The sequence below is a fragment of the Nerophis ophidion genome, linkage group LG07, assembly GCF_033978795.1.
Source record: "Nerophis ophidion isolate RoL-2023_Sa linkage group LG07, RoL_Noph_v1.0, whole genome shotgun sequence".
Lineage (NCBI taxonomy): Eukaryota > Metazoa > Chordata > Actinopteri > Syngnathiformes > Syngnathidae > Nerophis > Nerophis ophidion.
The window spans coordinates 79,253,873-79,276,460 of record NC_084617.1 but is presented as its reverse complement, the minus strand read 5'-3'; the positions used below and the strand labels follow the sequence as shown (position 1 = coordinate 79,276,460).

The window sequence follows — 22,588 nt, the reverse complement described above, 5'->3', positions numbered from 1 at the left end:
GAACAACTTAAGCTGTACATCAAGCAAGAATGGGAAAGAATTCCACTTCAAAAATGTGTCTCCTCAGTTCCCAAGCCTTTACTGAGTGTTGTTAAAAGGAAAGGCCTTGTAACACACTGGTAAAAATGCCCCTGTTACAACTTTTTTTGCAATTTGTCGCTGTCATTAAATTCCAAGTTAATGATTATTTGCAAAAAAAAAACCTGTTTCTCAGTGTGAACATGAAATATCTTGTCTTTGCAGTCTATTCAACTGAATATAAGTTGAAAAGAATTACCAAATCATTGTATTCTCTTTTTATTTATGAATTACACAACCTGCCAACCTCACTGCTTTTGGGTTTTGTACATTTGAAGAGACAGAATTCCTGGTAAGAGGTATATTTTAAGTTATGTCTTGGTTAATTTGTAATATTTTATAATATTATAGCACAACCGGTTTACGTAGCCAATGTTAGCACATGTAGAAAGGCTTTTGTTCTGTGTTTTTGTCATGGAGTATTATTAAAGATTTGTTGTGTGTTTTTGGCATTTGCTATTTTTTTTTTCCATTTTATTTCCCAGCACCCTTTATGTGGTTGCAGCATGTTTAATGTTCAACATTTCCCATCACATAAGTTTGATAGTGTTTGAGGTTTTTGATCATTTCTGTGTTTGGGGTGTTTAGTTCTGCGAGTGTCAATCAGCCCAGTCCTGCCAGTCGGGCGTATGTTTGCGTGTGGAGAAATTAAAAGATCATTCAGGCACTTGCTTTGCTGCTGAAAAAAATGTAATATTACTGCCATACATGGAAGCATACATTATGGTCAGAACGTGTCATACCACATATTGCACATTAGGGCTGCACGATTTTGAGAGAAAAACTAATTGGGATTTTTCTCTCCAAAATTGCGATTACGATTCAATTTGCAATTTTTATATTTTATTGCATAAAACCGTGAAAAAAAAAACAGTAAGGAAGACATTACTTTTAGACTGTCAAACAACATATTCTTGTCTCAAGGTGCCACACACAGGAACAATATGCAATTATTGACATAAACATATTTGGCTTGATGCAGACAGACTCAGAGCTTTTGTCTACATAATGCTCTTAAACTGAATAAATGAGTGATAAAAACTATACAGTGCTCATAATGTAATGTACCTGTAATCATAATATTTAATATTAATGCAAGAAGATATAAACTTTTATTTTTCAATACCGTAGAATTGTTTACTGTTGTATAGGGTTGTACGGTATACTGGTGCTAGTATAGTACAGTGATACTATCCATCCATCCATTTTCTACCGCTTATTCCCTTTCGGGGTCACGGGGGGCGCTGGCGCCTATCTCAGCTACAATCGGGCGGAAGGCGGGGTACACCCTGGACAAGTCGCCACCTCATCGCAGGGCCAACACAGATAGACGGACAACACTCACACTCACAGTCACACACTAGGGCCAATTTAGTGTTGCCAATCAACTAATGAATCATATTTGGTACTAAACACCGTAGCTCACCGGGATCAAAATATAAATAAACACCTGACATCCACTGCAATGATACCGAGTACATGAGTGAATCTAGTCGATACTACTGTGATTACATCGAGATTTTTTTAGCATCAAAAAATCTTTTTTCGCTAAAAAAAAAATTTATATTATGTTTATGAACTCAGGAAATACATCCCTGGACACACAAGGACTTAAATTATAAACCATTGTACGACCTTGTAAATACTTGGTACCAAATTTGTGGTATCATCCAAAACTAATGTAAAGCATTCAAAGAAGAGAAGAATAAGTGATTACTTTTTAACATAAGTGTAGATAGAAAATGTTAAAAGAAATAGCAGATATTAACAGTAGATGAACAAGTGCATTATAAATTCATTTTCTACCACTTGTCCTCAATAATTCTGACAGAATAATAGGTATATAAATGACACAATGTGTTACTGCATATGTCAGCAGACTAATTAGGAGCCTTTGTTTGCTTACTTATTGCAATAAGAAACATGTTTAATGTAAAGTAAGATTGTTTGTTAGAATACAGCCAAAAATGCTATTTTTGTGTATTTAGAAAAGTATCGAAATACATTTTGGTACCGGTACCAAAATATTGGCATCGTTACAACCCTACCATTGTACTGTCATTGAAAGGTAAATAAACAAACAAAAAAATGTAATGGAATAATTTCTGTAAGCAAAAAACTCTGATAACTATTGAACATCTTAAAGTGCATTTTTTCCCAGTTTGAAAAAGTAGGTCGGATGTTGACTATTTGGTTATTACATCACGTGATCACGGCATTCTCGCTCGTTTGTCTGTGTTGACGGGCTGATATTAATATTGTGCTTTTCCTCTAGACATTTAAAGAGCTTCACATTGCTTTACATTTCAACCAGTGTGGGTGACATTGGGAGCAGGTGTGTAAAGTGTCTTGCCCAAGGACACAACGACAGGCGGAAGCGGGGTTCGAACCTGGAATTCTCAACTTGCCACTTTACCAACGGAGCCATGCCTCACCATTGCCCATCCGATTTGAAGCTGGAACATACCCACAATTGGACATTTGGCTTTGTGATCAGATTTTTTGCCCTGCGAATTGTTGTTAGTTGACGGTGTGCCGTGAGTACGTTCTTCCTGTGTGTGTAAAGATGGCTCCATGCTCTACGCCCAACGAGACTAAGATTATGAATGACTGAAAAGAGCGCTGACTGTGTTCAATTAATTTCATTGTTAATAAATACGCTCAGGTGCTGAGAGCGATGCAAAGAGCGAAACCTCTCTCTCTCTCTGTTTGAAGCAAGAGATGAACAAACACGAGGCTCAACGATTCTGATTGGCAAACATGTCTGTCACTCAAATGTCGTTGATGGCGCAGGAAAAAAAAAGGTGATTTGATGTCAAAAAATTGTGCAGCTGTATTGTATAACACTTTACCTCTTTGAGGAGTGGCGTTTTAAGCAGCTCATGATATGCCTCAGCAGACTCCTCAAACTTGTCATGTTTCTGCAGATCTAAAGCTTTGTGGTACAAAGCAAACGCTTCCGCTTCCTGAGAAGATATCAGAATACCATCAGCAAAATATCTGCTACAGTCATGGCTAAAAATATTGGCACTCCTGCATTTCTGTCAGATAATGCACCACTTCTCCCAGAAAATTGTTGGAATTACAAATGCTTTGATATTCCTTTTGTTTGCATTGAAACAACACAAAAAAATCCAAATCTGATATTTTACACAGAACTCCAAAAATGAACTGGACAAACATGTTGGCACCCTCAACTTCATATTTGGTAGCACACCCTTTAGAAAAAATTACACTTCCCGTAACATACCTGGAATTTTGGACCACTCTTCATTTGCAAACTGCTACAGGTTTCTCAGATTTGAAGGGTGTCTTCTCCCAACTGCTGTTTTTAAATCTCTCCACAGACGTTCTGTAGGATTTAGATCTGGACTCATTGATGGCCACTTCAGAACTCTCCAGCGTTTTGTCTTAAGCCATTTGTGTGCTTTTTGAAGTATGTTTTTTTCCTGCTGGAAGACCCATGACCTCTGAGGGACACCCAGCTTTTCTGACACTGGGCCCAACATTATGCCCAAAAATGATTTGGTTGTCCTCAGATTTCATGATGCCAGGCACACAGTCAAGGCATCCGATACCAGAAGCAGCAAAACATCAGTGAACCTCCACCGTGTTTGACTGTAGTTATGGTGTTCTTTTCTTTAAAGGCCTCGTTTTCTTTTCTGTAAACCGTGTGATGATTTACTTTCCAAAAAAGCTCCACTTTAGTCTCTTCTGTCCACAGGACCTTCTCCCAGAAGAATTTTGGCTTCCTCAGGTAAGTTTTTGCAAACTCCAGTCTTGCTTTTTAATGTCTCTGTGTCGGCAGCAGGGTCCTCCTGGGTCTCCTACCATAGCGTCCCTTTTCATTGAGATGGCGACGGATAGTGCGAGCTGACACTGTTGTACCCGGTGTCTGCAGGTCAGCTTGAATTTGTTTGGAAGTGGATAGAGATTCTTTATCCACAATTCTAACAATCCTTCGTTGCAGTCTTTCAATTATTTTTTCTCTTCCGTCCACATCCAGGGAGGTTAGCTCCAGTGCCATGGGCTTTAAACTTCTTGATGACATTGTGCACAGTAGACCCAGGAACATTTAGATCTCTGGAGAGGGACTTGTAGCCTTGAGATTGTCCATACTTTTCCACAATCTTGGTCCTCAAATCTGCTAAGAGTTCTTTGCTCTTGTTTCTTTTCTCCATGCTCAGTGTGGTAGACACAACACAAAGGTTGAGTCAACTTTACTCCATTTTAACTGGCTGCAAGTGTTATTTCTGTATTGCCAGCACCTGTTACTTGCTACAGGTGTGTTTAATTACAAAGGTGCATCACACGCTTAGTCTACAACTATTTCTTACAATTTTGAAAAGGTGCCAATAATTTTTTCCAGTCCATTTTTGGAGTTCTGGGTAAAATAATATCAGATTTGGCTTCTTTTTTTTGTATTGTTCCAATGCAAACCAAATAAATAAACAAACACATGAATACCATTTGTAATTTCAACACTTTTCTGAGAGAAGTTGTGCATTATCTGACAGGAATGCAGGGGTGCCAAATTTTTTGGCCATAACTGTAAACTGAGAAGGCAATGTTTGGCTAGATTCACAGTTACCCTACCTGAGCCTCTTTTGTTCTACTTTTTTTACTTCTCAGGGGGTCTTGAGACTCATCTGCAGCTGTGGATGCGGCATTCAATGCTGCGATCCGAATCTGTAAAAAACAACAACAATGAAAAAGCTATAAGACTGGTAAAAGTCAGATGTTTGTGTACATAAGATCTTAAATGATGCAGCTCCTCCTCCCTTAAAAACATACATACAGCTAAGCTCGCAATTAACAAGAAGAGTGTTAAGTCTGTAATCAGGGGTGACTGTAATGTTCCAAAAAGAAAGTCTGCCTTCTCCCAATCAGCCTTTTCATACCGAGCCATCAAAGAATGCAATGGTCTCCCAGATAATCGAAAGAACAACTCTAGTTTTCACAGCTTCTCACAAGCAGTCAAAGACTGGCTTTAAGACCAGCAGTCCTGCTCACATTAGCAATACCAGGCAGGTAGTTGACCATCAGATGATACCCTGGTGAGAGCAGTCTGATGGCCACCAGAGTACCATTTCAATCTTGCAACATCTCAAACTTTTTTACAGATGCAGTACCAATGGGGTATATGGCTACTGAATGATACCCTTATGGGTGTCATCTGATGGCTACTGCACTGTATGTGGACTTTGATCAAAACTGCTGCACTTTATATACTTCTGCACTTTAAATGAAGCTGCTAAAATACTGTAACTTCATCACCCTTTATTTGTAACTCACGTACTGTAACTCAATTACTGTCACGTATTATTTTCATGTCTCCCTATGTCTAGCATTAAAAGATTACAGTTGGTATAAAATGCGGCTGCTAGACCTTTGACAAGAACAAGAAAGTTTGATCATAATACGCTTATACCGTACATACCTTTATGTAACTACACTGGCTTCCTGTGCACTGAAAATTCCACTTTAAGGTTTTACTACTTAGGTATAAAATACTAAAAGGTCTAGCTCCATTCTATCTTGCTGATTGTAGTTAAGTTAAAGTACCAATGATTGTCACACACACACACACACACACACACACACACACACACACACACACACACGCATGCACACACAAACACACACACACGCACGCACACACACACACACACGCATGCACGCACGCACGCACACACACACGCACACGCACACGCACACGCACACGCACGCACACACACACACACACACACACACACACACACACACACACACACACACACACACACACACACACACACACACACACACACACACACTAGGTGTGGTGAAAATATTCTCTGCATTTGACACATCAACCTTGATCACCCCCTGGGAGGTGAGGGGAGTGGTGAGCAGCAGCGGTGGCCGCGCCTGGGAATCATTTTTGGGGATTTAACCGCCAATTACAACCCTTGATGCTGAGTGCCAAGCAAGGAAGTAATGGGTCCCATTGTTATAGTCTTTGGTATGACTCAGCCGGGGTTTTAACTCACAACCTACAGATCTTAGGGCGGACACTCTAACTACTAGGTGTACCACGTGTCCCGGCAAAAAAATCAGTGTTCTAAGAACTTCGGCATATTAGTGACTTCCAGAGTCCCCCAAAAAGTCTGCGGGCTATAGAGCCTTTTCTATTGGGGCTCCAGTGCTTTGGAATTCCCTCCCGGTAACAGTTAGAGATGCTACCTCAGTAGAAGCATTCAAGTTCCAAACCTAAAATTAATTTGTATGAATAGGGCTTTAATTAGACCCCCCTTTTAGACCAGTTGATCTGCCGTCTCTTTTCTGCTTTGCCCCGCTCTCCTTCCTGGAGAGGTTACTAGGTCACCACAGTTTAGGCGCCAACTGTTTAAAGTGGGTCCCCGCATCTGCTGTCCCTTCCAATATTTCTCATTGTATCCAATTGGGTTGATTTTTTCCTTGCCCTGATGTGGGATCTGAGCCCAGGATGTCATTGTGGCTTGTGCAGCCCTTTGAGACACTTGTGATTAAGGGCTATATAAATAAATTTTGATTGCTTGATATCCTTTATGTAATGTACCTGCACTTTAAATTGTTTATCATTATGTAATTTCGACATTGTTGTGTATTTTCTATCTGGTGTAATTTAATTGTGGATGTTGGATACACCTTAAAAAGGACTACAGATGTAAATTGGCATGCTGCTAAATCTAGTGCATACATCTTCATAATGAAACTGCACATTGTCCTTCAAATGGGACTGCACAATTGCAATAGACCACCTTACCATGTTTATATCAAAGCTGAAAGCAGACCATCCACATGTTCTCTCAGTGCCTCTTGGCTGGATCTGTTCAAAAGTACAACATGTTTGGCATCACAATAGGATGTGTTCAAAAGTACAACATGTTTGAAATCACAATAGGATGTGTTCAAAAGTACAACATTTTTGTAAACACAATAGGATGTGTTCAAAAGTACAACATGTTTGTAAACACAATAGGATGTGTTCAAAAGTACAACATGTTTGTAAACACAATAGAATGTGTTCAAAAGTACAACATGTTTGTAAACACAATAGGATGTGTTCAAAAGTACATGTTTGTAAACACAATAGGATGTGTTCAAAAGTACAACATGTTTGTAAACACAATAGGATGTGTTCAAAAGTACAACATGTTTGTAAAAATAATAGGATGTGTTCAAAAGTACATGTTTGTAAACACAATAGGATGTGTTCAAAAGTACAACATGTTTGGCATCACAATAGGATGTGTTCAAAAGTACAACATGTTTGAAATCACAATAGGATGTGTTCAAAAGTACAACATTTTTGTAAACACAATAGGATGTGTTCAAAAGTACAACATGTTTGTAAACACAATAGGATGTGTTCAAAAGTACAACATGTTTGTAAACACAATAGAATGTGTTCAAAAGTACATGTTTGTAAATACAATAGGATGTGTTCAAAAGTACAACATGTTTGTAAACACAATAGGATGTGTTCAAAAGTACAACATGTTTGTAAACACAATAGAATGTGTTCAAAAGTACATGTTTGTAAATACAATAGGATGTGTTCAAAAGTACAACATGTTTGTAAACACAATAGGATGTGTTCAAAAGTACAACATGTTTGTAAAAATGATAGGATGTGTTCAAAAGTACAACATGTTTGTAAAAATAATAGGATGTGTTCAAAAGTACAACATGTTTGTAAAAATAATAGGATGTGTTCAAAAGTATAACATGTTTGTAAACACAATAGAATGTGTTCAAAAGTACAACATGTTTGTAAACACAATAGGATGTGTTCAAAAGTACAACATGTTTGTAAACACAATAGGATGTGTTCAAAAGTACAACATGTTTGTAAATACAATAGGATGTGTTCAAAAGTACAACATGTTTGTAAACACAATAGGATGTGTTCAAAAGTACAACATGTTTGTAAACACAATAGGATGTGTTCAAAAGTACATGTTTGTAAACACAATAGGATGTGTTCAAAAGTACAACATGTTTGTAAAAATAATAGGATGTGTTCAAAAGTACAACATGTTTGTAAACACAATAGAATGTGTTCAAAAATACAACATGTTTGTAAACACAATAGGATGTGTTCAAAAGTACAACATGTTTGTAAACACAATAGGATGTGTTCAAAAGTACAACATGTTTGTAAACACAATAGGATGTGTTCAAAAGTACAACATGTTTGTAAACACAATAGAATGTGTTCAAAAGTACATGTTTGTAAATACAATAGGATGTGTTCAAATGTACAACATGTTTCTAAACACAGTAGGATGTGTTCAAAAGTACAACGTGTTTGTAAACACAATAGGATGTGTTCAAAAGTACAACATGTTTGTAAACACAATAGGATGTGTTCAAAAGTACATGTTTGTAAACACAATAAAATGTGTTCAAAAATACAACATGTTTGTAAATACAATAGGATGTGTTCAAAAGTACAACATGTTTGTAAACACAATAGGATGTGTTCAAAAGTACATGTTTGTAAATACAATAGGATGTGTTCAAAAATACAACATGTTTGTAAATACAATAGGATGTGTTCAAAAGTACAACATGTTTGTAAACACAATAGGATGTGTTCAAAAGTACAACGTGTTTGTAAACACAACAGGATGTGTTCAAAAGTACAACATGTTTGTAAACACAATAGGATGTGTTCAAAAGTACAACATGTTTGTAAACACAATAGGATGTGTTCAAAAGTACATGTTTGTAAATACAATAGGATGTGTTCAAAAGTACAACATGTTTGTAAACACAATAGGATGTGTTCAAAAGTACAACATGTTTGTAAACACAATAGGATGTGTTCAAAAGTACATGTTTGTAAACACAATAGGATGTGTTCAAAAGTACAACATGTTTGTAAACACAATAGGATGTGTTCAAAAGTACAACATGTTTGTAAACACAATAGGATGTGTTCAAAAGTACAACATGTTTGCAAACACAATAGGATGTGTTCAAAAGTACAACATGTTTGTAAACACAATAGGACGTGTTCAAAAGTACAACATGTTTGTAAACACAATAGGATGTGTTCAAAAGTACAACATGTTTGTAAACACAATAGGATGTGTTCAAAAGTACAACATGTTTGTAAACACAATAGGATGTGTTCAAAAGTACATGTTTGTAAATACAATAGGATGTGTTCAAAAGTACAACATGTTTGTAAACACAATAGGATGTGTTCAAAAGTACAACATGTTTGTAAACACAATAGGATGTGTTCAAAAGTACATGTTTGTAAACACAATAGGATGTGTTCAAAAGTACAACATGTTTGTAAACACAATAGGATGTGTTCAAAAGTACATGTTTGTAAACACAATAGGATGTGTTAAAAAATACAACATGTTTGTAAACACAATAGGATGTGTTCAAAAGTACAACATGTTTGTAAACACAACAGGATGTGTTCAAAAATACAACATGTTTGTAAACACAATAGGATGTGTTCAAAAGTACAACATGTTTGTAAACACAATAGGATGTGTTCAAAAGTACATGTTTGTAAATACAATAGGATGTGTTCAAAAGTACAACATGTTTGTAAACACAATAGGATGTGTTCAAAAGTACAACATGTTTGTAAACACAATAGGATGTGTTCAAAAGTACATTTTTGTAAACACAATAAAATGTGTTCAAAAGTACATGTTTGTAAACACAATATGATTAAAAGTACATGTTTGTAAACACAATATGATTAAAAGTACATGTTTGTAAACACAATATGATTAAAAGTACATGTTTGTAAACACAATTTGATTAAAAGTACATGTTTGTAAACACAATATGATTAAAAGTACATGTTTGTAAACACAATATGATTAAAAGTACATGTTTGTAAACACAATATGATTAAAAGTACATGTTTGTAAACACAATATGATTAAAAGTACATGTTTGTAAACACAATATGATTAAAAGTACATGTTTGTAAACACAAGATGTGAAAGTTCGTCAATGAAAGTACTGTTTAGCATGATATGCTAGTTAGCTTAGCTCTGCTACGGGAACCAAAATAAAAGCCTAATCAGAAAAAACCATCGTGTTTGTTGTAGTATTGCTATATTCTTATATTCATATTAAAAGTGAATCGGGCGTGCTAGGAAGGACGAGCTGAAACATGAAACATGTTGGCAGACATTAGAGTGCATTTTAGTGCAAGCTAGTGCTGATTTGACTGCGGACTGACTTACCTTTCATGTCCTCCTGGACGGCCATTACAAGATCAGGGTTATGGAAGTGTGCTGGATAAAGACTGCAGGAAGGAGTAAATGTGGAGTACATGTGGAGTACATGTGGAGTAAATGTGGAGTAAAAGTGAACTTCATCCATCCAGCGGCCTTTTTTTGTTTTGTTCTTGGTGCAAAAGGAGCGTCTCAGGCTGTTGGAGGCAACGCAGCAGTAAGGTCGCCGCTCATTGGCCCAAACACATTCTGTCTGGCCAATCATGTACTTGCATATTGTTCTGTCTGGCCAATCATCTACTTGCATATTGAGCCCCATCATTCCGAGTCGGGCATGATCATTACGGCGTCGCCAGAAGTACGGCAACTCTTCGTGAATAATAATATTTCAAAATAATAATGATATAATATTTGATAACATAACACATGGCTATCAGCCAACACTTGATACATTCTGCCTTGTGTCACGTGGCGCTTTACAAGCAGGCGGGGTCCTTCTTTTATCCAACAGTGCTGCTTCTTTCTTTTTAAGGTAAAAACTGAACTTTGCGATTGAATTAATTATTGATTTCATTATTTCATGATTGATATAATTAATCAATCATTTAAATAATCAATGACACATTTAAGTAATTCTTTATCTGTTTAATTTTTGGCCCTTCATAATAAAAGTCAATTTGTTTATTCATCAAGTTGTGATTATTTACCTATAATTCTAATAAAAGCACACTGCTTTGTAATTTAGAATGATGTCAAATGGAGATTTTAGTAAAGATAACCTACAGTCCCTCTCAGAGTCAGCCGTGCCCACCCGAGGCTGGCAGCTGTTTATTTTTGTATTTTTATTATTATTATTTATTTATTTTTATTACATCGGAACAGGACAAAACGGGACGATATTTATTAAAAACAAAGGGACATTGACTAAGATGAAAACACAATTACCTGGCAATTTACTTAAGTATAAAAAAGAGCCGCAAAGATTAACAGAAGAAGAATCATTTGATTTTTACTCCTATGATGCCATCAGCAGCAGTCATCCATCGTGACATCACAACTGTAAATGATATCTATTATTCCCATCCATCGTGACATCACAACTGTAAATGACATCTATTATTCCCATCCATTGTAACATCACAACTGTAAATGACATCTATTATTCCCATCCATCGTGACATCACAACTGTAAATGACATCTATTATTCCCATCCATTGTAACATCACAACTGTAAATGACATCTATTATTCCCATCCATTGTAACATCACAACTGTAAATGACATCTATTATTCCCATCCATCGTGACATCACAACTGTAAATGACATCTATTATTCCCATCCATTGTAACATCACAACTGTAAATGACATCTATTATTCCCATCCATTGTAACATCACAACTGTAAATGACATCTATTATTCCCATCCATTGTAACATCACAACTGTAAATGACATCTATTATTCCCATCCATCGTGACATCACAACTGTAAATGACATCTATTATTCCCATCCATCATGACATCACAACTGTAAATGACATCTACAACTGTAAATGACATCTACAACTGTAAATGACATCTATTAGTCCCACTGCGTGAGCGCACATGGATCGCTAAACTTGACCCGCTGGGACTTTGTCAACAAGGAGATGTGGATGAAGAGACAGGACTGCAGAGTTTGGAGAGACTGGAGGAGATGTGGATGAAGAGACAGGACTGCAGAGTTTGGAGAGACTGGAGGAGATGTGGATGAAGAGACAGGACTGCAGAGTTTGGAGAGACTGGAGGAGATGTGGATGAAGAGACAGGACTGCAGAGTTTGGAGAGACTGGAGGAGATGTGGATGAAAAGACAGGACTGCAGAGTTTGGAGAGACTGGAGGAGATGTGGATGAAAAGACAGGACTGCAGAGTTTGGAGAGACTGGAGGAGATGTGGATGAAGAGACAGGACTGCAGAGTTTGGAGAGACTGGAGGAGATGCGGATGGAGAGACAGGACTGTGGAGCTGGTGCTGAGCTCCGGGACGGACAAGCTTCACAGTGTCTTGGCTGAATGAGCAGGTATCGGACACCTCGGTCTCCTTGGACGTATCCTCGCTCATCCATGCAGACTGGACACTGGCCGAGAGTTAGTTGCTTTGTTGGGTCTGCTCCTGTCTCTGGCCATGCTCCCCCAACCCCAGCAGACGATGGCGTGGAACAATGCAGTGGCCACCACAGTGTATTTGTTTAGGTTTTACTTTTGTAGCTGTATGTATAAGTGGCTGGTGGCATCAGCTGTGCTCTTTTAATGTCTTTAATGTCCTTTGTGTTCTTTGATGTTTCCCTCTTACACACATGCTTATGTGTGTTATGGCAATTAGTTTTTTTCCCCCCATTGGCCTCAGTCTGGACCTCCTCTCTAGGGGCCCAGGCTTAGACCAATTGTTTTTTCTCCTCCCTCCCGCCAGCGTTCACCTGTTTCTCACCTTTTTTGTAAGGGACACCAGAAGTTGGGAGAGCCGTCAGCGATCCTGTTCTGTCTCCCTGTAATGTTTGATCCTGTTCTGTCTCCCTGTAATATTTGATCCTGTTCTGTCTCCCTGTAATGTTTGATCCTGTTCTGTCTCCCTGTAATGTTTGATCCTGTTCTGTCTCCCTGTAATGTTTGATCCTGTTCTGTCTCCCTGTAATGTTTGATCCTGTTCTGTCTCCCTGTAGTGTTTGATCCTGTTCTGTCTCCCTGTAATGTTTGATCCTGTTCTGTCTCCCTGTAATGTTTGATCCTGTTCTGTCTCCCTGTAATGTTTGCCTGATCTTGAATGGGATTGTGCTGAAAATGTTAATTTCTCCTCAGGGATTAATAAATATTTCTGATTCTGATATACAATTATGACATAAGGGTATGTTTTTCTTACCGTAAGAACAGAATTCGATGAGTTTGCCCTCTCCTGTAACTCATGTGTAGCTTGCCATAATAGAAGTATCACAGGGTTTTGTCCTCGTTGACCCTTCCACGGTTGCCGGCCTCTGCCACTCACATCATCCGCATCCCACTCCCCCCCCTCCCCCCTCCCCCCGCCTCTCTCTCTCTCTCTCTCTCTCTCTCTCTCTCTGGATTCATTATCAATTCCCTTTTGTCAGCAAGCCTGCAAAAAGCGCCTTACGTCATCCGTCATGACATGCACTATAAAAGCCGATGTAATGCAGAACCACTGCGCAGATGACACAGCTCCATCTCAAGCTCCGTCTCCACCATGACTTCCTCCGGCTTTGACCTTTATTTTCCTTCAGCTTCCAAGAGGAGAGTGTTTGTGCGCAGTGCAGGGTATGGATCTAGTGCTGGTACAGAGTCAAGGTCTGCATATGCCCCGTCAGCTTATGCGTCTTACAGAAGTTTTCCTACGAGCAGTCGAGCCGCTTCCGGTTCCTTCCTGCTCTCGACTCCGGCGTCTACGGTCGCGACCGAGCTGCGCCTCGACCAAGCAGCACAAGTCACCTCAGAATTCAAAAGATTGAGGACCCAGGAGAAGGCGCAGCTGCAAGACCTCAACGATCGCTTTGCAAGCTTTATTGACAGAGTGCATGAGCTGGAGCAGCAGAACAAATTGCTGGAGACCGAACGCCTGCTGCTCCAGCAGCGTCAAACGGAGCCGTCGAACCTGCGGGCCCTTTATGAGCGCGAGATCCGCCAGCTGAATGCTGCAGTGGACGAGGCCAACCATGAGAGACAAGCAGCACAACACCACAGGGAGGAGATGGAGGGTTTGCTCAAGCACCTGCAAAAACGCTATGAGGAGGAAGTGCTTGGTAGGGAGCAGGCAGAAGGCAGGGTGATGGACGCCAGGAAGGAGGCCGACGAAGCAGCCATGGACCAAAGCGAACTCGAGAAAAGAGTCGAGATCCTGCTGGACGAGTTAGCCTTCCTGAAGAGTCTCTGCGAGAGCGAAATTTCAGAGCTTCAGACCCAAATACAGTACAGCACCGAGGTGTCCGTGGAGATGAACGTGATCAAACCCGACCTATCCGTCGCCCTGCGGGACATCCGAAGCCAGTACGAGACATTGGCGCAACGTAACCGCCAGTCCGCAGAGGAGTGGTTCACCAACAAGATGAACGTGATGGCGGTGGGCACCGCTCGCAATACGGAGAGCGCGCGGAACGTGAAGGACGAAGTGGGCGAATATCGCAGGCAGCTGAAAAGTAGGACGTTGGAGATCGACGCGTGCCGAGAGATCAACCAAGCTCTGGAGAACCAACTGCTGGAAGTGGAGGAGAAACAAAGTGATGAGATTTCTGCATTGCAGGTGAGAAACTGAAAGATATTCAAATATTTGCAAATAGGTCTAAATCAGGCAAGAATCAGGTTTCCTCAGGCCCATGAGATAAAAATGAGCTGACATTTTTGAAAGAAAGGAAGTGCTGTTTCTAAATGTGTCCACTGGATGTCGCCAGAGTGTCCCCTCCCACACACATGACCTACGAGTAGGCGGAGCTATGTTAGGACAAGGCAACACTTTCGTGTTGTACTTATGACAGGGGACACATCTTCTGGGCGCACATAAATATGCTGAGATAATATGTGCCCCCTTCTTACTTCAAGTGTGATAAATGAAATGAGTCCAAATTGAGAAGTTTGGTTCTAGAAGACGCTGCATGTGCACAGAATAAACCACATGATGTTAGTACATCAGTTGAGGAGAATAAGTCAATGACATTAATTTCATCTTCTGATAGATTCCAAACGAACACCAATGGGAGCACTTTGAAACCCATTTGACTAATGGACATCATTTATTCAGAAAGTATAAATAACAACTAATGAAGATAGAATACAATTAACTGCAACATATAAGTGTAAAAACGCATTATGATTTGAACATTTTCAGAATTTGATAGTTCTAATATTTTGAAGTTGTCATGACATGATTTAACCAGTCGGGCCCGCCTGGGAATAGATGTTCCTCTATGTGGCCCCTGAGCTAAAATGAGTTTGGGAGCCCCGGTGGAAATGAAAGATGTTTGCTTTGTCAACACAGGATACGATAAAGCGATTGGAGGACGACTTGAGAGTGAACAAGAATGACATGGCGCGATATTTGAAGGACTATCAAGATCTTTTGAACGTGAAGATGGCTTTGGATATTGAAATTGCAGCCTACAGGTGATATTTGCACACACTGCATGTCATTTTGCTGTAGAGTGGAATGATTGACAGCTGCATGATGTGTGTGTTGGTTGCATGATTAGAAAGCTGCTGGAAGGAGAAGAGAGCCGCTTAGATCGCTGTGGCCAGAGGTCTTCTGTGGTCTACTCCCAGACCATGTTCGCTGGTCCTCCTCCGGGAAGGAACGTGGGCTCCATGAAGTCTCAACTGTATTCTGCCTCACCTTGCCTGCTGAGCCCCCGCTTCTTCACATCAACAATGCCCACCCTGGAGAAAATGTCAGCCAGTGAGGCACAGCAAGCGCAGGCCAGCCCTGCTCGGGGAGAAGAGGACAAGACGGACGGGGACGGAGAGGAAGATGAAGAAGAGAGAAAAGAGGAAACTGAGGGGGAAGGTGAGCATGTTTTATGGCTCAAAATGTGAAGATACAAAGTCAATGCTAAAACTCAATGAGTAATGACAAATACTACAGTCCACCAATTTTGCGTCAGAGTCATTTAATTGTAATATTTACTTGTACACATCGTAGGGTTAATAACAGTTTGGTGACCTAAATTAGTCACACGAGGTAGAAGTTATGAAAAAACAGAGGCTATTTCATCTCTACAAGCCTGTTTCTTCAGGGGATTTTATTTTGAATAAATAAATAAAATCCCCTGAAGAGCAAAGAAACCTGTGAAACAGGCTTCTAGGGTTGAAATATCCTATGTGTTTTTTATTGATATTATGTATTTTCTGTATTACAGATAAAAAAAACACAGAAACCTCAACTATAGATGCAGATGTGGGATATGAACCGAGGATGTCGTTGCAGCCCTTTGAGACACTTGTGATTTAGGGCTATATAAATAAACATATATATATATATCTATATATATATATATATATATATATATATATATATATATATATACGTATATATATATATATATATATATATATATATATATACGTATATATATATATATATATATATATATATATATATATATATATACATATATATATATATATAGATATATATATATATATATATATATATATATATAAACAAACCCCATTTCCATATGAGTTGGGAAATTGTGTTAGATGTAAATATAAACAGATTACAATGATTTGCAAATCCTTTTCAAGCCATATTCAGTTGAATATGCTACAAAGACAACATATTTGATGTTCAAACTCATAAACTTTTTTGTTTTGCAAATAATAATCAACCTAGAATTTCATGGCTGCAACACGTGCCAAAGTAGTTGGGAAAGGGCATGTTCACCACTGTGTTACATCACCTTTTCTTTTAACAACACTCAATAAACGTTTGGGAACTGAGGAAACTAATTGTTGAAGCTTTGAAAGTGGAATTATTTCCCATTCTTGTTTTATGTAGAGCTTCAGTCCTTCAACAGTCCGGGGTCTTGTTGTTGTATTTTACGCTTCATAATGCGCCACAAATTTTGCTCCAAAAGCTGTATGTACCTTTCAGCATTAATGGTGCCTTCACAGATGTGTAAGTTAGCCATGCCTTGGCCACTAATACACCCCCATACCATCACACATGCTGACTACCACACTTTCACCCTACAACAATCACTAATACACCCCCATACCATCACACATGCTGACTACCACACTTTCACCCTACAACAATCACTAATACACCCCCATACCATCACACATGCTGACTACCACACTTTCACCCTACAACAATCACTAATACACCCCCATACCATCACACATGCTGACTACAACACTTTCACCCTACAACAATCACTAATACACCCCCATACCATCACACATGCTGACTACCACACTTTCACCCTACAACAATCACTAATACACCCCCATACCATCACACATGCTGACTACCACACTTTCACCCTACAACAATCACTAATACACCCCCATACCATCACACATGCTGACTACAACACTTTCACCCTACAACAATCACTAATACACCCCCATACCATCACACATGCTGACTACAACACTTTCACCCTACAACAATCACTAATACACCCCCATACCATCACACATGCTGACTACAACACTTTCACCCTACAACAATCACTAATACACCCCCATACCATCACACATGCTGACTACCACACTTTCACCCTACAACAATCACTAATACACCCCCATACCATCACACATGCTGACTACCACACTTTCACCCTACAACAATCACTAATACACCCCCATACCATCACACATGCTGACTACAACACTTTCACCCTACAACAATCACTAATACACCCCCATACCATCACACATGCTGACTACAACACTTTCACCCTACAACAATCACTAATACACCCCCATACCATCACACATGCTGACTACAACACTTTCACCCTACAACAATCACTAATACACCCCCATACCATCACACATGCTGACTACAACACTTTCACCCTACAACAATCACTAATACACCCCCATACCATCACACATGCTGACTACAACACTTTCACCCTACAACAACCACTAATACACCCCCATACCATCACACATGCTGACTACAACACTTTCACCCTACAACAATCACTAATACACCCCCATACCATCACACATGCTGACTACAACACTTTCACCCTACAACAATCACTAATACACCCCCATACCATCACACATGCTGCCTACAACACTTTCACCCTACAACAATCACTAATACACCCCCATACCATCACACATGCTGACTACCACACTTTCACCCTACAACAATCACTAATACACCCCCATACCATCACACATGCTGACTACCACACTTTCACCCTACAACAATCACTAATACACCCCCATACCATCACACATGCTGACTACCACACTTTCACCCTACAACAATCACTAATACACCCCCATACCATCACACATGTTGACTACCACACTTTGCGCCTATAACAATCCGAATGGTTATTTTCCTCTTTGTTCCGGAGGACACCACGTCCACAGTTTCCAAATATTATTTGAAATGTGGACTCGTCAGACCACATAAACACTTTTCCTCTTTGCATCAGTCAATCTTAGATGAGCTCGGGCCCAGAGAAGCTGGCAGCGTTCCTGAATGTTGTTGATAAATGGCTTTCGCTTTGCATAGTAGAGTTTTAACTTGCACTTACAGATGTAGCGATCAACTGTAGTCACTGACAGTGGTTTTACGAAGTCTTCCTGAGCCATGAATTGATGAAGGTGGACCCCGACTTAAGCAAGTTGAAAAACTTATTCGGGTGTTACCATTTAGTGGTCAATTGTACGGAATATGTACTGTACTGTGCAATCTACTAATAAAAGTATCAATCAATCAATCAATCAAAGCCCATGTGGTGATATCCTTTACACACTGATGTCGGTTTTAATGCAGTACCGCCTGAGGGTTCAAAGGTCCGTAATATCATGGCTTACGTGCAGTGATTTCTCCAGATTCTCTGAACCTTTTGATGATTTTACGGACCGTAGATGGTAAAATCCCTAAATTCCTTGCAATAGCTCGTTGAGAAATGTTGTTCTAAAACTGTTTTACAATTTGCATACAAATTGATGACCCTCACCCCATCCTTGTTTGTGAATTACTTAGCATTTCATGGAAGCTGCTTTTATAGCCAATCATGGCACCCACCTGTTCCCAATTAGCCTGCACACCTGTGGGATGTTCCAAATAAGTGTTTGATGAGCATTTTTCAACTTTATCAGTATTTATTGCCACCTTTCCCAACTTCTTTGTCATGTGTTGCTGGGATCAAATTCTAAAGTTAATGATTATTTGCAAAAAAAAAAAGTTTATGAGTTTGAACATCAAATATGTTGTCTTTGTAGCATATTCAACTGAATATGGCTTGAATAGGATTTGCAAATCATTGTATTCTGTTTATATTTACATCTAACACCATTTACCAAAACATATGGAAAGGTAACTATAACTTTCTCTGCATCCTTGGGTCACGCCAACAGCTGCCATGACCCACCACAACACTCTCATGTCAAATTTATATATATATATATATATATATATATATATATATATATATATATATATATATATATCAATCAATCAATCAATGTTTACTTATATAGCCTTAAATCACTAGTGTCTCAAAGGGCTGCACAAACCACCACGACATCCTCGGTAGGCCCACATAAGGGCAAGGAAAACTCACACCCAGTGGGACGTCGGTGACAATGATGACTATGAGAACCTATATATATATATATATATATATGTATATATATATATATATATATATATATATATATATATATATATATATACCTGGCTTAGGCTCCGCTGTGAACGGGACTCTCGCTGCTGTGTTGGATCCATTGTGGATTGAACTTTCACAGTATCATGTTAGACCCGCTCGACATCCATTGCTTTCCTCCTCTCTAAGGTTTTCATAATCATCATTGTCACCGATGTCCCATTGGGTTGAGTTTTTCCTTGCCCTTATGTGGGCCTACCGAGGATGTCGTAGTGGTTTGTGCAGCCCTTTGAGACATTTAGGGCTATATAAGTAAACATTGATTGATTGATTGATTGATATATATATATACATATATATATATATATATATATATATATATATATATATATATATATATATATATATATATATATATATATATGTATATATATATATATATATATGTATATATATATATATATATATATATATATATATATATATATATATATATATATATATATATATATATATGTATATATGTATATATAAGGTTAACTCATTGGGCATGGTGGCAAGACTGATGGATCCTGCTAGGTCTGTCTAGTCCAGAGCAGGTGTGTTTAGAAGCGACGTGGTAATGCCATGCCACATACAGACAGTCCTGTTATGATGTGTTCAAATGTATTTGTATGTGTGGGAAACAATGGCAGTACATTACTCACAAGTCGTGTTTCTTTCTGAAGAGGACGAGGCAGAAGAGCCACCTACCGAGGAGGACAAAGAAGAAGAGAACATGACTGATCAGAAAGAGGATGAAGAAGACGGCGAGGAAGAAAGTGAAATGAAAGTGAAAGTAGATGCTAATGGCAAAAATGGCAAAGCTGAGTAGGCTACTGTTTGCATGCTGCTTGCTAGCACGCCACCCATGACCAAAGCATGTGGCAACAAGCACCAACACTTGTCTGCCAGCACCTTCATGCTAGATACAGAATAACCTCAGCAAAATATGCCTGCACAGCCGCTGTTGAATTGATGAAGGTGGACCCCGACTTCAACAAGTTGGGGTGTTGCCATTTAGTGGTCAATTGTAGGGAATATGTACTGTACTGTGCAATCTAATAATAATATGTACTGTACTGTGCAATCTACTAATAATATGTACTGTACTGTGCAATCTACTAATAATATGTACTGTACTGTGCAATCTACTAATAATATGTACTGTACTGTGCAATCTACTAATAATATGTACTGTACTGTGCAATCTACTAATAATATGTACTGTACTGTGCAATCTACTAATAATATGTACTGTACTGTGCAATCTACTAATAATATGTACTGTACTGTGCAATCTACTAATAATATGTACTGTACTGTGCAATCTACTAATAAAATATGTACTGTACTGTGCAATCTAATAATAATATGTACTGTACTGTGCAATCTACTAATAATATGTACTGTACTGTGCAATCTACTAATAAAATATGTACTGTACTGTGCAATCTACTAATAAACGTTTCAATCAATCAATCCAAATGCTAGACTCTTGCAGTCTCCTCACTATGTGGTGCAATAATAAAGCCTGCAGCCTCGTGCAGTAGTTGCAGCAAATAAAAGGTTTCCCTTCCATCACTCTGACATACAAAAACGAGGGAAAAAGAGTTTACACAGTCTTGTTTTTGAGTCATGTTGAAGGAATATAATGCCCTTGTTGGTGTAGGCCGGGGCACAGCAACCTGCGCCTCTAGGGCCTTCAGCGCCGCCCTGGTGGCTCCTGGACCTCTTTCAGAGATGTGTGAAAATGGAAAAATGTGAAGAAAAAATATATTTTTTGTTTTACCGGTAATATATTTTCTGTAGGAAAACAAACCTTCCTAATTGTTGTAAATCTCACTGTTTATGTTAGACATGCTTCACTGATGAGAGGATTTGGCCAGCACCGTTTTGTCCTACTCATTTCAGCCGTCCTTGAACTCATCGTAGTGTGTTTACATGTACAACTTTCTCTGAAGCTGCCACAGAAAGACGTGTTTTATGCCACTCCTTCTTTGTTTCATTTTGTCCACCAAACATTTTATACTGTGTGTGAATGCACAAAGGTGAGCTTTGTTGATGTTATTGACTTGTTGGAGAGTTAATCAGGCACATTTGGTCAGTGCATGACTGCAAGCTAATCATGCTAACATGCTATTTAGGTTAGAAAGATCCCGATCATCACGGAAATAAAGAAAACACATTGAATGAGAAGGTGTGTCTAAACTTTTGGCCTGTACTGTACTATACATATACATATATATATATATATATATATATATATATATATATATATATATATATATATATATATATATATATATATATATATATATATACATATATATATATATGTATATGTATATATATATATATATATGTATATGTATATATATATATATATATATATATATACATATGTATATATATATATATATACATATATATATATATATATACATATACATATATATATATATATATATATATATATATACATATACATATATATATATATGTATATATATATATATATATATCCCTGCGATGAGGTGGCGACTTGTCAAGGGTGTACCCCGCCTTCCGCCCGATTGTAGCTGAGATAGGCACCAGCGCCCCCCGTGAGCCCATAGGGAATAAGCGGTAGAAAATGGATGGATGGAGATATATATATATATATATATATATATATATATATATATATATATATATATATATATATATATATATATATATATATATATATATATATATATAGCAATTAGTGCGTTAGCTGTCAGCTAGTTATTAACGCCCTATTTGTTAGCTAGTGAATGGCGCCCTAATGCTTTTGGGTGGTGTATCAGTTTAGGATGGGTGGTGTATGAATATAGAATGGGTGGTGTATATGTATAG

At 38.4% G+C, this 22,588-nt stretch overlaps 2 protein-coding genes across 2 annotated transcripts in view; one reads left to right on the top strand and one right to left on the bottom strand.

Moving 5' to 3' along the window:
• The window catches only part of LOC133556923 (calcineurin-binding protein cabin-1-like), a gene marked incomplete at its 3' end in the record, with an annotated part of 67,729 nt that extends 57,209 nt beyond the window's left edge, over window positions 1–10,520 (bottom strand). Inside the window, exons 1-4 of the mRNA XM_061907276.1 lie at window positions 10,332–10,520; window positions 6,866–6,928; window positions 4,675–4,767; window positions 2,931–3,044 (exon numbers count right to left, since the gene is read on the bottom strand). Of these exons, the coding sequence (XP_061763260.1) occupies window positions 2,931–3,044; window positions 4,675–4,767; window positions 6,866–6,868 (210 nt within the window). The remainder of the gene's footprint in view (window positions 1–2,930; window positions 3,045–4,674; window positions 4,768–6,865; window positions 6,929–10,331) is intronic.
• Window positions 10,521–13,467: 2,947 nt separating this feature from the next.
• LOC133556895 (neurofilament light polypeptide-like) lies at window positions 13,468–20,822 on the top strand. The gene is made up of 4 exons (XM_061907246.1): window positions 13,468–14,610; window positions 15,343–15,467; window positions 15,554–15,864; window positions 20,398–20,822. The coding sequence occupies exons 1-4, from the start codon at window positions 13,561–13,563 to the stop codon at window positions 20,541–20,543; spliced, it is 1,632 nt and encodes a 543-aa protein (XP_061763230.1). The 5' UTR covers window positions 13,468–13,560; the 3' UTR covers window positions 20,544–20,822.
• The last annotated feature ends 1,766 nt before the right edge of the window (window positions 20,823–22,588 follow it).

Coding starts and splice junctions, on each gene's coding strand:
- LOC133556895 (XM_061907246.1), top strand. CDS start 13,561: ATGACTTCCTCCGGCTTTGACCTTTATTTTCCTTCAGCTTCCAAGAGG. Junction 15,468..15,553: donor ATTGAAATTGCAGCCTACAG/GTGATATTTGCA, acceptor TTGCATGATTAG/AAAGCTGCTGGAAGGAGAAG. Junction 15,865..20,397: donor AGAGGAAACTGAGGGGGAAG/GTGAGCATGTTT, acceptor TTCTTTCTGAAG/AGGACGAGGCAGAAGAGCCA.